This window comes from Corvus moneduloides, chromosome 15 (assembly GCF_009650955.1).
Source record: "Corvus moneduloides isolate bCorMon1 chromosome 15, bCorMon1.pri, whole genome shotgun sequence".
NCBI lineage: Eukaryota > Metazoa > Chordata > Aves > Passeriformes > Corvidae > Corvus > Corvus moneduloides.
The window spans coordinates 1,254,290-1,269,101 of record NC_045490.1 but is presented as its reverse complement, the minus strand read 5'-3'; the positions used below and the strand labels follow the sequence as shown (position 1 = coordinate 1,269,101).

The following is a 14,812-nucleotide window of genomic DNA, read 5'->3' as shown; positions in this document are numbered from 1 at the left end:
AGAGTTAGATAAAATATTTCCCATTTCTTCCATCTTTTCCCCGTGGCAGCTGTAGGATGTTGCACACCAAAGCACCAGGTACACCCAAAACCTGAGACAAATAAATGAAATACAGGCACAAGTAATACAAATTTTCCCTCTGCCTAGAGCAGCTGCTATCAACAGGCAATATTTGATGCCATCATTTTTTAGGGCTCTGATACCATATCCAACTCTGCTCTCCAACAGACAACTGGTGGTAAAAACCACCTCAAATCAAACATCCAGTGTGGGCTTATCTAGAGAATTGTCACATCCACCACAGGGACTGCAGCAGAACGGCGCAGCCTGACAGCGAGCGAGCCCATGTTGGTCGGTCTATTTTCTCTCAACAATGTGAGAAAATTTATTGAACTTTTGTGCTGTCAATGTCAGGATGAGAGCCAAGCTGCTGAAGGGCAGGCCCTGGCAGCCCTACCTCGGGGGATGCACTCTGGGATGGCTCGTTGGCCTCGCTGTCACTGGAGCTGCTCTCGCTCTCCGAGTCGGAGCCAGAGCTGCTCTCGGAGCCGCTGTGGCTGCTCGAGTCATCCCTGGAGTTATCTGCTCCTTCACTGTTGTGCTGGGAAGGCTCAGAATTACTGCAACAAGAAGGAGGGAAACCAAGCATTATGTGAGGCACAAGTACATCCTTAAAATCCTTTAGAAGTAACATTAATGTAACATTAATTACATTAGAAGTAACAAAATGTAACATTTTAATCACCATTCACGAGAAAATTCAGTGTAAGTGAACGTGGTTCAGCCTGGAAACAAACAGCCTCTGGGTGCTGCCCCTTCCCAAAGTGGTCAGTCTCGTTTGCAGGATATATTTAGTATTTACATTATTTAATCATTGATTAAATTCTCATCACCTTTTTCTTTAGTACAAGCCAAAGGACAAAGATGAATTTTGGCAATGAGACCAAGCCAGGAGTGCTGACTGGGCTGAACATCCCCACTGTGCTGCCTATGCTGCAATCCCCCAGGAATTCCTACCTTCCAGGTGTGCTCCTTGGCACTGTCTTATCGCAGTCCTGCAATTAAAAACAAGAGTGTGAAGCTTCTAGAAGCTATTTTAGGCTTGTATATACCATTAAGTTGCAAAACATCGATTTAGAGCCTTTGATTTTTTAAAAATTCGTTACTTGCAGTAGTTTAAATTTATCTGCATTTTCCTTACACAGAAAGAAAAGCAGAGTTATTTTCTCCAAGTTTTCAGCACAAATCTCTGTATTTTGACTACAGTTTTGAGAGTTCCCATTTCTACCACTAATTAATATTCTGTTTCCATCTTTTTGAATCAGCATTTCACAATGATTTTCCTGAGGTGCCCAGGGTACTTGGAATTAACCAACTAAATGTATTATCTCCAAGTTTTCCACCTGAAGAAAAAAATCTTGGAACTTGGAACAGGAATAAAAGAAACCCCAGAGCAGTGGGGGTTACTGGGCAGCACAAACATTCTATTTTTATTTAGCATGTGCCCGTCTGGCAGAAGCTGCACAAAGTTAATCCTGAAAAGAGTAAAAAATAGAGTTTTGGATAAAAATAAAGGTGCAGCTGTACTCCCAGGGACAGATACAGCCCCTTGTCACCCCAAACAGCCCCAGGGCACCAACGCACACTGATACTCACACCATGAGCTCTGTAGTGGGATGGTAGAACACAGAGGGGTTTATCTTTAATTAAGGAGCCATTATATAAGCTTTAAGTGCACTATTGTCATTTGATGTTCAGAGAAGGCCCACGTGAAATCAGTTAATAAGAATTTCTAGGTAAAAGCCAACTCCTTCCACAAAACACAAAACTTCAATTTATTTGCACAAAATTTCCCCCAAGATTACATTTAGGAATACCTGAGGTTTGCCTAAAAACATTCCATTAGATTTTAATTTCTTAATCACAGATCTGCCAAACTGCCCAGTTTGCTGCTGGGCCACTGATCCCTGCCTGGGGCTGGCCCACGCACGGGTGCAGTGTTTTGGGAAGTGATTCAAGGAACATACCTGCTCTCCATCGCTGTCTTCACTACTGCTAAGTTTTAAGTCATCTTTCAACATACTAAGGGAAAAGGGAGAAAGTGAGACAAGTTTTTCCAAGTACTTTAATTACTTCCAAAGCATTCTGCTGGATTTCAACATGGCACTGTTTATCCTGCAGAGGCTGCGTGGGTGAGAGCCACCAGACACCACTCACAGGTTTCATGGTTAAGAATGGTGAGTTGAGTCACTCTTCAGAGAAGAATGAGGATTCAGGTACTTTGGCTCCTGAGTCCATTCTGTTAAATTTAGAAAGGAAATTTGACACAATTTACTGGTGTGGGAGGAGGTAACTGGTAAATGTTCAACTTCGCACACACCATGGCCAAGAATTGTGTTTGAAATGGAATAAAGAAAGCCAACCCCAGTGGCTGCTTCCTGTCTCGTGGTGTCTCATGGCAGCAGTGCAACTGTCCTAAGCCATCATTAATTATTATTATTCAAAGCCATAATTACTGCTGGTAGTCACACACACACAGTTTCACAAGACTGAGCATACACGAGCACAGTGAAAACACACAGCAGGGTACAGGGCCTTTGTGATTATTGGGAAACATTTGATGATAAGAATAAAACATCTTACTCTGTCTGGTTCGATTCACATCTGCAGAGAGAAAATGAGAAAGGATTAGAAGTGTGACTCTCCTGAGTTTCACAGTGAGCTGCTCTACCAATGATCTGAACAGGAACATCAACATCTAGGAACTCATTCCTGAACTATTGGTCACTGCTATCATTTTACAAAGGATGCATTTATCTCCTTTTAAGGGTTTTCTTTACCAGATGATAATCACTTAAAAAAAATATATATATATATTTGAAGTTGTATTGTCACAGTAAACATCATTTAAACTTCCTTCTCCTGCATGCCAGCTCAGCAGGTGTCCAGTGCTGCCTCTTGTTCTCAGGGGTTCTCCCATTCCCAGCCCTGGGAACAGCACAGTTCCCTCTCAGCACCTCCCTAAACTGCCCGGGTTTGGGACACTGACTGTAAGTTTGTATGAATGAAAGGGGGTTTCTTCTGTTTTATTTCTTTCCCATAGGTAAGGTACTTTTCCATCTTGCCAATTCTGTGGCAGAAGCCGCAGGCTGAATCCTGTGAGTGCATCCCAACAAAAGTTACCTGAGGAATGTCACTAACCCAGTCAGTTTTCAGAGTCTACAACCTTCATTAACATACAATCAGCTGGTAAATATTTATTTTTATGGGCATATTTATTTGGAAACAATCTTTTAACTGCGTATCATTGATTTTTAAATCTGGAAGATGGACTGCAGCCATGCAGAACATTCCAGTTGCCTTTGGGTTTTTCTGTGCTGCTGGGTCTGTGCACAAAACGTTTGTCAGGGAGTGAAAGACTGAGCAGAACAAACCTCACAAGATCCCAGACCCAGTTTTCTGTCTCCTCCAATATAAAACCTTTCCTCATCCTGAACTTGTGCAACCTCCAGCTGACAGCTCTGCAAGACCTGTTAGGTCCCATCCCATCCTGTCCTGCTGATCCCTTTCTGGTTCCCAGGCCAATTCCAAGGTCCAAACTCCTGCTCCTCTCCTGGCAGCTGACAGGAAAACACAGGAGCAGAAAGGCAGCTTGGGGCATTTTTTACTCACTCCAGTGAGCAGTATTGGGTTTATTGTCCCAAAAAACCTGCTGGGATATGATCCCCTTTTCCTGCCAGCCAAGGAGAAGGATGCTGGAGTGCCTGTGCAAGAACTGCCACACTCTAGCAAACACTATTTCCTAAATCTCTTAAAATCCCACTATTGTTTGTGCAATGTTTTCTCAGCAGCCACTTACGATTTGGATTGATGACCATTGGATGTTTTGGATGAGGGATTGTATCGTTCTAGGAGAAGGAAAGAAAAAAAAGCACAGCTGAAAACTCAGGCACAGCAGGAGAAGTCACCCCAAAGCTGCCACAAGGATGCAGGGATGGATAAAGCAAGGCCATGGGAGGGGACAGGAGGGAGCAGCACCCAGGTGACACCAGGTACAACCTCCCCCAGGCTGAGGGAGGGAGGGAATACAGAGGCAAAACACCAAATACAGCAAATAATTTAATCAAGAAAATAGAGAAATCATTTAAATCATTGCTGTCTAAACCAATACAACAATAATTTGTTATTAATGCTGTGAAAAACTGTTCTGCTCCTACCAAGATGAAACTACTGCCTTTTACATGCAGGATATGGGATACAGATCCATCTGCTGAGCTCTGACTGCTCCAGATCCCCACACAGCTTCCGATGGATGAGAAGCTCCACATCCCAAAATCCAGCTCACACACCAATTCTGACAGCAGGAGTACACTCTGATTAAGTCTGCTTTTCAGTCTGGGGTTTTTTCCCTTCCCTTTTATTTAATTCTGGTAAACAACTGAGTGCAGCTCAACAAAAGCAAGAACTGAGGCTGTTAAAAGCACTCCAGAAAATCCAAACAGACACAGGAAACTGGCTCTGTGTTTAATTAACCTTGGCTCTTCTTTTCCGCACCCAAAGTCCAGCTGCTCCTATAACGTGAGCCTATGGTTTAGCATTATGGAATTAAGCTTCAATTTGTTTCCTTAATTCCCCACTGTATCAGGTGTTCAGATTAAGCTGCTTGCGAATATCTAAGAATAAACCATTCTTCTTTTACTATTTAAGCTGTTTAATCACTTCAAGAGGGAGTGGAAGGACTTTGGGAAGGTAACAGCACAAATTTAATTCAATTTTACCTGGTATTTACCCGAGTTTTGTGTTCATTTCAGCAACATTCAAAATAATGACACAGTTTTAAGAAATAAAAGATGCTTTTGTCTAAAGTCCAAAAGTGCAAGAAATTCAAGGATAGAAGGATTCACATGATAGAAGTTCTTGACCAGTTCTCTCTCTTGATTTTAAAATGTCAAAGTGAAAATGAACAGTGAAACTGCCATGTGCTTCTTCTATTGAAATAAAAGCAAAAGCACTATTTTGGTTTCTAATATGTCCCTGAGCAGGGAGTTGGGTTTTCTAAAGTGTTTTGGCTTAATACTCAGTTATTTTCAATTCAGTCAACCATAGAGGCATTTTGTGAAGAATTAGAGCAATTAAAAACACTTTTTTTTTTTCTAGAACATACCACCCTTCCAACTCAGTGATAACTTCCAAGATCTGACCAAGAAATGCAAAAGAAAATCAAGCAACTGTTTAACAGCTTAAAACTTGAGAAAGCAGAGAAAAGTTGAAGTCAGACTCCATCCTGTGACCAGTCTGGAAAACCTCATTTCCTAAAACCCCTGACATCTGAGGAGATGCTGAGAACACCGAATGGCAACAAAAGCATTCAACACATTCCAGGAAGTTTCATGTACTCACTCTGTTCTCCAGTGCCAAAACTGGACTGCTGGGACTCCTGGGGGAATAAAAGATCACAAGTGGGTTTTTTTCAGTGGGAATTTTAAGGTACAAAAAAGCAGGCTGTAAGGAAGGTATTCCTTCCACCTAATGGATGACACTTAATCTCTGGAAAAGGGGAAAAAATAGCAACAAGCAAAAAAAGGGATTCTTCTCTGGGCCCAGGGGCAGCCCAGGTGAGGAGACCGTCACACTCCTCTTCCTCACCCACTTCCTGCTGTTCCCAAGGGCACATCAGGGCTGAAAGTCCCAAATCCCTGTGTGACTTCCCTAAATCCCCTCCTCCTCTGTGTTTAGGATGGAGAGGAACTGTTCAGGATGTTTGTTTATGCTCCTTATACACACACAAACTCTGCTGCTGTTTGAAGCGTTTTCTTTCCAACTCTTTTCTTGTCCTTTTCCTTCTCCAGGCACACACAGCAATGGGAACAGGGAAAACCTCTCAACAAAAAATACTCTCAGCCACAGAGGAGCCTTGGGGACAAGGTAAGGTTTAAACTGTGACCAGCTCTGCACACTCTGCCCCAAAGGCTCCATGTGGGTCCCTGGTAACCCCAGCTTGGGCAGACAGCACAGCATTCCAGCCTGGAACAGCCAAATCTCCAGGAGATCAGACAAAAGCCAGTAAAAGATGACATTATAGATTCACAGGATGGGCTGGGCTGCAAGGGACCTCAAAGCCCATCCAGTGCCAGCCCTGCCATGGCAGGGACACCTCCCACTGTCCCAGGCTGCTCCAAGCCCCAATGTCCAGCCTGGCCTTGGGCACTGCCAGGGATCCAGGGGCAGCCCCAGCTGCTCTGGGCACCCTGTGCCAGGGCCTGCCCACCCTCCCAGGGAACAATTCCTTCCCAGTCTCCTATAAAACCAGCCAGGAAAGACAAAGCCTTGCAAATTTTAGCACTTGTATCATCCTCAGTATTCCCATTCCAGAAACCCCAATTCTGACTCCCAAGACACAGCAGATTATGAACTTGTTTGAAATCCTAAACCATTGTTTTAACAAACACACAGAGGCTACTGAGCCACTGCAAACCCCCTTCCAGGCTTGAGCGCCTGTTTAAAATAGGACCTTCCTGACCTCATTTCAAAATGAGGACAATGACGGCCCCAGAAAAACAAATCGAGTCCAATATTTTTAATTTCTAGTTCTGTACATGCATTTTACTTACGTGCTCTGGCAATGGCAAACCAGAACTACAATTCAACAATGAATTCCATTTTTCCTGGTACACCTGTGACCTGGTTTTCCCTCACACCAAGCCAGTGCCAGGCAGTGGTTACAGAGGCAATTTACAGAAGGAAGTTTTTAAACACACGAAAGCTTTACACAGCAAAGCACCCTTGAGATGTTTTCAATTTCCCTCAGCATTGTATTTCAAAAATGGAACAATGCATTGAACAAGAATTTTGTGGATGAGGAACTTCATAAGGAGATTTCCTTGGGAGGTATTTCAAGTACCTCTGATCTTTACTAACTGAAAGGAAGGGACAATAAAAATAATCTAAAAAAAATTAAAGAGCAAAGCAAAGATGGAGAGAAGTCTTGTGACTTCAGCAGAAAGCAACAGCCACACTTCCTTCAAAATAAATCCATTTTTTATCATTTACACAGGTAGGAGGAGGCAGGTGTGAATCCCTGGTTGCTTTTTGCCACTGGCAGCTCAGCCAAATCAACAAACTGAGTGAAAAAAGAAACAAAGGCCACAAACTCCACATTTCCAGAGCCACAGCACTGGGGGAGCATGGGATGGGGAACTGGCACCCCTTCCAGCAGCACACGGATTGGGAATTCTGCAGAACACACCTGCCTAATTCCTCGCTTGAGTCAACTTCCCATTTCAGAGGCAGAGCACTGGCTCTCAGCTAAGTGCACTTTAATGAGGTGTTATGGCTCGATGCGCAACTTTTTCCAACTCCCTTGCCATCTACTGGATATGTATTCCTTTAAGAAACTCAGAGATTAAAAAAAAAAGCCCTACTTTCAACTCCCAGGTTATTTAGAGCAGCAGCTTCTAAAGGTCTGCTTCAGAAAGAAATTGCAAACAACTGAAAGGAAGGAAACCCTTTAAAGCAAAGTCTAATGGACTGAGGTTACACAGGGAAGACACTGGAGCAGGAAACAAAAACTCTGACAAAAGACCTGGAGAGAGGAATTCTCCAGCTGGACAGGACAGGGACTCCCATCCCACAGCCCTGGCTGTGGGGAACGGGGCCCAGTCCCAGTTAACACCTGAAACCTCAGGTCAGAGCTCATCTTTACTTCCCAGCAGGAAGTTTGTGTATTCCAGCAGGGAATGGAGCGCTGAGGGGATCCTGCTGGCCCCAGCTCTGCAGCACAGAACCACCTCTGCAGAGGTGCAGGCACAGCCAGGCCTCCCCTGGCGCCGGAGCCCAACCCTTCCCTCCCCACAGCGGCTGCGCTGCTCAAAGCGTTCATAAACACTGCCAGTGCTTCTGGAGTGCCCGACTGTGAGCCCACGGATAAAATCAGAGTGTTGGGTCACAGGATAACATTTTTTATCAAGACACAGGAATCTGCATTTTTCCATAGCATCCATAAAACTTTCCCTGACCTATTTCCATGGAGCTTTCTCTTCTGATCCAAAGACTTCCTGGGAACTATTAGATATATTTATAGTCATCAGAGAGGCCCCAGTTAGGAGTGTGGGTTCCTTCGAGTTACTCCCTCCCTCCCTACACACAGGGAAAGTGATCCCATCCCAGGAGTCTGACAAATAAAATCAAGTGGTCCACCAAGGGCAGCTTCATTTTATGTGAGCAGGAAAAACACACCAAGCTCTGCCCACAAGGGGAGTGCTGTGAAACACTTCGGCAGATGACTGGCAATAAATGGAGCACCGTATTAAAGAGAAGGAGCTTTCCTCCACCAGAACTGGCTGATTAAAGTAAACCACTGTTGTGTTTTGTTTGGTGGATTCTGCTCTGGGCCCAGACTGCACAAGCCTATGGCTCACTAACTCCCTGGAATTCTGCAGAGCTGCTGCTGCTGCCAAGAATGACAGAGGGGAGAAGGCAGAGGAAATTATAGGCTTTGGATGCAGAGAGAGAATTTGACAGAGTTCCATGGCTAAGATGTGCAGCCACAAAATAAAAAAGCTGGCAAAAAGTCAAAAGACTCAAAGCAGCCATAAATGGAATTTTTTGCAAACTGGGTGAAGAGACACAATCCAGGTTGAGAGGCTCAAAAAGCTCCACAAGCCACTTTTTATGTTCAAACATCACCAGAGCTGAGCAGTGTTACAGTGTCACAGCCACACGGATTTCTGCACGCTTTCCTCTTCCCAAACTCAGTCAAGTGCCAGGTAAACTAAAACCAAGCAGCTCCACAGCCATGTGTGCCCAAAATGCAAAGGGAAAATACCTCCCTAAAGGTTCAGGAATGAGTACTCAAAGCAGCGGAATAAGGACCTTTGTTGATGAGGAAAGGTGTGGAATTTCTTTCCTTATAAGAAAAGGTACGAATTATTTCCAGGCTGACAGTTTTATGTAACACACAAATAAACCCTGACTAAAAGTAATATTTGCAAGATTAATATTGATCTAATGCTAGCAAAACAGACAACAGGATTTATTTCTAGGCATGCCTTCCAAAGTAAAGCCCAGAACTGAATGGTAAATTCTGTGTTTTTTGATACTGGAGAGAAGCAAAATGCAGTGAGACAGGGACAGGTGATACAGAGGTGGCTGCCCCTGGCTCTGGGATATCCAGCCAGGATGAGAACCTGCACTCAGACCAGTCTGGGGGAAATCTGTGGATGTGCCCTTCCAACAGGGACTGGAACCTTTGGCTGAGGGAAGGTGATGTTGAAGTATTCACTTAAAATGATGGGATTAGTGAGATGACAGTAGAGACTTCAGTGAGAAAGTCTTCTTAAAATTATTCTGTCAAATGTCCTGTTTTGGGGAGCAATTTGGATCAAACAGGAAATTAAGAGCTGCAAGTGGTGTCTAGAACAGCAGCTGGTCAGAGAGAGCTTGGTCTGAGTTACTACAAAGGTAACTTTTAAAAGACAAACAGTGCAATTTCTTCACTCTGAAGCTCTGCCAAGTTAGGGGTGGAGCACCCCAATTCACCCCAGAGAGATGTTGAGTCTGGAGAAAAATCACGTTGTTGAGTGAAATCTTTTACTGGTAATCAGCAGATCGAGGAACCAGACCACGAATTCCTGGGTGAGTCAGCTCCCCACACTGGGTTTTACCCACAGCTGCCTCCCCTGCCTATCCTGGATTTCCAGGATCCTGCAGAGCTGCTCTTCAAGGCAAACAATTCCCAGTGCCCTGGAACCCTGGAGCTGCCAGGCCCAGCCTCAGGGGAGGCAGCAGGAGAATTCCTTCCTCAGAGGTGTCAGCTCCAGCAGCTCCCCTGGACACGTGCCCTGTGCTGTCAGCAGCAGCAGAGGTGGATTTCTCTCTGGAATTAATTGCTTAAACCCTTCAGCAGTTCTTAAGAACACAGGAGGTTGGGAAGGGGATCTTTTGGAACGAGTGATTTCTTCAGCAAAACACGTGATTCTTAAACTGTCTTAATCTTTTTTGTAATTAAAAATGTAAAAAGATCTCATACCACTATTAATGGACTTCAAAACTAAGAGGAAAATTCAGTTTATGCAGAAAAGCCCTTTTAAACTTCTCAGCATTTACCATTCAGCCTCTATTTTGCTACATCGGGGGAAACTCACTTGGCTCTACACAAAATGGTGCAAAGCATTTCCCTGTTAGGGAAAGGGCTCAAAGGCATTTTTAAGCTTCAAAAGTTTGAAGGCTTGAATTTATCACATAAAAATTTAAAAGGCAAGTTGTATGACAGATAACCCTGCAGACTGTCTGTGCAAAGCAGAGGAAAACCAAGGACATTTTTCATAAGGCCACTGCTGACAGGTGGGGTGAAGAAAAATAAAGAGGGACAAAGCACTGAAACAAACGCAGATTATACAGAACTGAATGTGAGAGTTCCAAAATCCTGATCTTTAAGAGGTGTTACTTTTTCAACAGCAGTTTGATTCAGCACTGACCTTGGTTGGAAAGGGGAATTTGGAGGGTTCAGTTTTGCAGGGGGTGTGGATGGCAGTCAGTGGAGGAGGCCAGGAGTGGGTCATCTCCTAAAACACAACAAAAAGGAAAGTTATTAACAAAATAAAGCAGATTTCACCTTGCAGTCTGGATTCTCTCCATTTTCAGTTCATTGCTTCACTCAGATTTATATTCAAATCTTAATTTCCCAAATGTGCAATAAAGATTTTGCATGTAAACCTGAATGTTAAATTGCTACCCACAAGAAGAGAGAGTTATGACATAATAACAAGCAGCAAGGCATAAATCAATCAACTTGGTTGGCCTGAAGATAAACTGCAGTGCAAGTCAGAGTCTGATCCTTTCAGAGTGTGTGGGAAGAAGAATCCTAGGAAAGGGAAGCCTGTAGAGTTTGAGGAAAAGGGGGAAATCAAATTCCTGCAGCTGGAATGAAAGTGCCTGGTATTCTCTCAGAGCATCTCCAAGGCCCGTGAAGCACTGAAGGTCAGAGGAAATAATAAGCCATGGAAATGCTCCAGAGGGACCTGACAATCCTTTTGTGAGAGCAGAAAAAGGACTGGGGAATCACAGGAGGGGTAAAAGGACTTGGGAAAATAACCCAGGTAGGGGAGAGGGAAAGTTCTGCTGTGGGGCAGCAAAGCATTAACTGTAATCTACAGTATCAAAATTAAAAACTGTATTTTGGTGGAAGAAATGGGTGGATCTGGTTCCCAGGAGGAGGAATGCAGTGAGGACCTCCAGGAGATGATGTGCACACTGCAACACCCAGCTCTGCTCTCAGTTTGGCCCAGTGTCCCAGTGCTGGAGGAGCACTGGAGAGCCCTCCTGCAACCATCTGCACTTGGACAGGCTCTGAGAACAGCAGAGTCCTTCCCCCTCCTTGGGAATGGTTGTATTTTCAACAAAGAAATGATGAACAAGAGCACTGAGAACTTACTTTGAGGATTTCGTCCACGCAGCTCACCTCACCAGAGGCTGATGCCTGCAAATCAAAACTCGAAATTAACATCTCCCAAATCTTCCAGGGACTACAAACAGTTAAAAACAAACTTTAATCCCTATCGTGACTCACACTGACTCTACATAGACACAAACAGCCCTTGCTAACTCTTTTCATCAATTTTAATATCAGATAGATCCATGTTTTTACGGCATGAGTCACATTCAGTTATGAAAAGCAAATACATGACATCTATAAAACTGTGATAATAATCTCTTACTTTTCACTTGACAGTTAAAGTGATCGCAGGCAGTCAGTGATATTACAAACTTGTAGAGAGGGCAAAGAGAATCCCAGCTTTCAATCATTTCCTGGAAGCAGCCCCAGGAAAATATCTGAATTCAAGTGCAGGACTGTGAATGCACAGGAATGACAAACTGCATTCCCAAGTAAAACACTCATCCCAGAGTGATCCCAGAAACAGCAATAATTACCAAACTATGAATCTTCTGCATCCCTGGCTGCCACGAACAGAAAGAAGCAAAGCTACTACAGGACTCAGGGCATCAGCACTGATGTGGCAAGTCTTCACAAATAAAGTAATTTCTGGTTTCCTTACCTGTGTCCTGGATTTTACTTTGCTATCTGCTGGCATCCCAGGAACAAGGGCTTTTGTCTGGCTACCATGATTCAAGCAGTTAGACAGGAGATGAAATGAGATTTCATTACTAGGAAAGGCACTCTCCTTGTAAGTGAGCTGGAGTCAGAGTCTGTGTCTTAATGATTTGGGAATTACCAAACTCCTCAAAGTTGTTAACCCAATAGGATTTTATATCCAGCACAACTGATAAAAAGTTGTGCACCCTGCTCAATTTGGTGTGAAGGTATAATAATCACATCTAGTAATTGCTACTCACTTCAAAAGAAAATCCGATACAGGCAGATTGTATCAACAAGTCTAAGTCAACTCGGCTCCCAGGAACAACAATGTATTTACCCAGCTTGTCAAAATATTTGTGGATATCCTACTATTTCCCTAACTCCTGACTACAGAAATACTCCATGAAAATTGGCCTCTTAGGGTTAAGTAAGCCTTTCTGAATGCCTCAGCCTTTATTTAATAAAAACCCCAGTATTTGCATGGAAGAAGCAGAAGACAAAAATAATTACTTTTGCACGCTCCCCATAGAAAATACAGCTTAGGTGAAGGTGCTTTGAGTAACAAAAACACACTGTTTACTAAAAACTCCATTTGGGTTAGGCAAATTGGGATTTCGGAGACGCTGGAAAATCCCAGCCCAGGTGGATTTACATTGAAGAAGGCAGGACACAGCCGGCAACTTACATCCAGCGGCTGAGAAGGAATTTTCAGCTTGGTCAGGTGCGCTTTGCTGCTGGGCTTCAGCTCGTTGACGCCGCTGCTGTGGGTCTGGCTGCTGTAGTGTTCCGAGGATAACTTTGGTTCCATGGATTCCTGCCCATCCATCGGCCTGACGTAGGCAGTGGGTTTCTGTAACATTGAACTGGACTTGGACATTAGCGACGGTGGGAAGGACTGGTTCGAGTGCTGCCCGCTGGCGAACGAGGGCACGCGGGAGGGAGAGTCCCAGCTGGGGTCGGGATCCCGGGGCGACTTGGAGCGCTGGTGGTCCTTGCCGTGGTGGTCACTGCCGTGGGCTCTGGAGTGGCCGGAGCCCAGCGAGGACACGGCCGGCGGCTTCCCGGGGCTGGCGGAGCGGCCCTTGGAGTGCTCCGAGCTGTGCTGGCCCTTCTTGCGGCCGCCGCCGTAGGAGTCGCGCTCGTGGCGGGCCCCGGCGCCGCCCGCGCCGCCCCCGGAGCGCTGCCCGTGCCCCCCCAGCCCCGCCGAGCGCTTCTGGGACTGGGCCGAAGTGCTGGGGGCCGGCCCCACCGGGGTCCATTTGCTGCTCTGGTGCGAGCCCGCGCCGTGCCGCTGCTCACCGAAGAAGCCGGGCGCGGGTTTGTCATCGGGCGCGGCGGGAACGGAGGGCTTGGGAATGGCGACGATCTTCTGGAGCGGCCGGTCCCCGATGAGATCCGTCATCTCATCATAGTTACCGAGCATGCTCTGGATGCGGCTGGACAGCTTGTCTTCTTTGCTGGTCTGGGACAATAAGCCACAAAAATCAGGATTCAGAAGCGATCACAACCTCGATTGCAGTTAAATGATCTGGTAACTACAGCAGTTAACCTGAATTGCAGCTAGAATCCACCTCTTTCTTTGCCAGCATTTCCAATTCTGAATTTTAGTTCTTAAAGCAGCAATTTGACTCCCTAAAACGCATCAAAAATATGTAATAATACATATTTAACTCCCTAAAACATAAGAAAAATTCAGCAGCAGGAAGAGCTGAACCACCAACAATCAAATAATGCACTGCTGAGCTGGATGCAAGTTCCGAAGTTGCAGATGGCTCCTGTCACCTTACAGACTGTAATTTCTCTAATACAGAATGCATCAGTCCTAAAAGGTTTTAATTAGCAGTAAAATAAAACCAACTTAACCTCACCCCTGTAAGTCATTTTTAATTGGTATTTATATTGGCACAATGTTTGTTGCGCACAGTTAAAAGGGTTCTTTCTTCTATAACCATTTTGTTTTCCAGATCTGGGATCCTGGATCATTCCCTCATGCATCCCAACCAGCTCTGGTTAACTTCACACGTGGAATTTTGTTATCAAGCACAAGAAATTGATGGGAGGACAGGAATAAAAAAAAACCACCAGGTATTTCTCAACTTTCCTCCTGAAGGAAGAGCTTTCAGTCATGATTTACTTCTTGCAAACCAGCTGAAATTGCAACAAGGGAAGGGTTTGCTCTCAAAGTGAGTTTTGAGCTACGTAACTAAAATCTTAAATAATATTTTATTAGTTATTCCAGAATTAGGTTATTTTTTCCAGTTCTGTTCAGCAAAGCAACCTGGAAGGAAACCTAGCACAGGCTGAAAGCTGTGCAAGATCACTAACAGAATCAACTCCTTCAAAACAAACTAAAATATCAGAAACAAACTACTGGAGTACTAGTTAGCACGGATAATTCTGTCATACCAGACATTAAAAATTAAATTTATTTTAGCATTTAAAATTAACTTCCCATTTAAACATTGTCTTCCTGAACTTATCCAGGTCTGGATTGCATTGATGAAAGGTTAGAAAGTTTAGCAACAGGCTAAAGCACCCCCAAAACAGCAATTTGGCATCACACAATGGACAGTTGAATTGTTTTGAGTCACTGTACAGAAAGTGAAGGAAGGAAAATAATTTGATGGTTTTATTTTCCTTTTTCTCACTCCCTATAAAACTTCCTCCCCTTCCCAAGCACTCTAAATACCCCAGGGGAGCTGTGACTGTCCAGCTTTA

The 14,812-nt window shown here is 44.4% G+C and overlaps 1 protein-coding gene across 1 annotated transcript in view; it reads right to left on the bottom strand.

Annotated features, from left to right (window-relative positions):
* The window catches only part of AFF4 (AF4/FMR2 family member 4), a 47,517-nt gene that overhangs the window by 15,466 nt on the left and 17,239 nt on the right, over nucleotides 1-14,812 (bottom strand). Inside the window, exons 3-11 of the mRNA XM_032124546.1 lie at nucleotides 12,780-13,556; nucleotides 11,432-11,476; nucleotides 10,476-10,562; nucleotides 5,401-5,437; nucleotides 3,860-3,908; nucleotides 2,644-2,664; nucleotides 2,028-2,082; nucleotides 1,018-1,055; nucleotides 458-620 (exon numbers count right to left, since the gene is read on the bottom strand). Of these exons, the coding sequence (XP_031980437.1) occupies nucleotides 458-620; nucleotides 1,018-1,055; nucleotides 2,028-2,082; nucleotides 2,644-2,664; nucleotides 3,860-3,908; nucleotides 5,401-5,437; nucleotides 10,476-10,562; nucleotides 11,432-11,476; nucleotides 12,780-13,556 (1,272 nt within the window). The remainder of the gene's footprint in view (nucleotides 1-457; nucleotides 621-1,017; nucleotides 1,056-2,027; nucleotides 2,083-2,643; nucleotides 2,665-3,859; nucleotides 3,909-5,400; nucleotides 5,438-10,475; nucleotides 10,563-11,431; nucleotides 11,477-12,779; nucleotides 13,557-14,812) is intronic.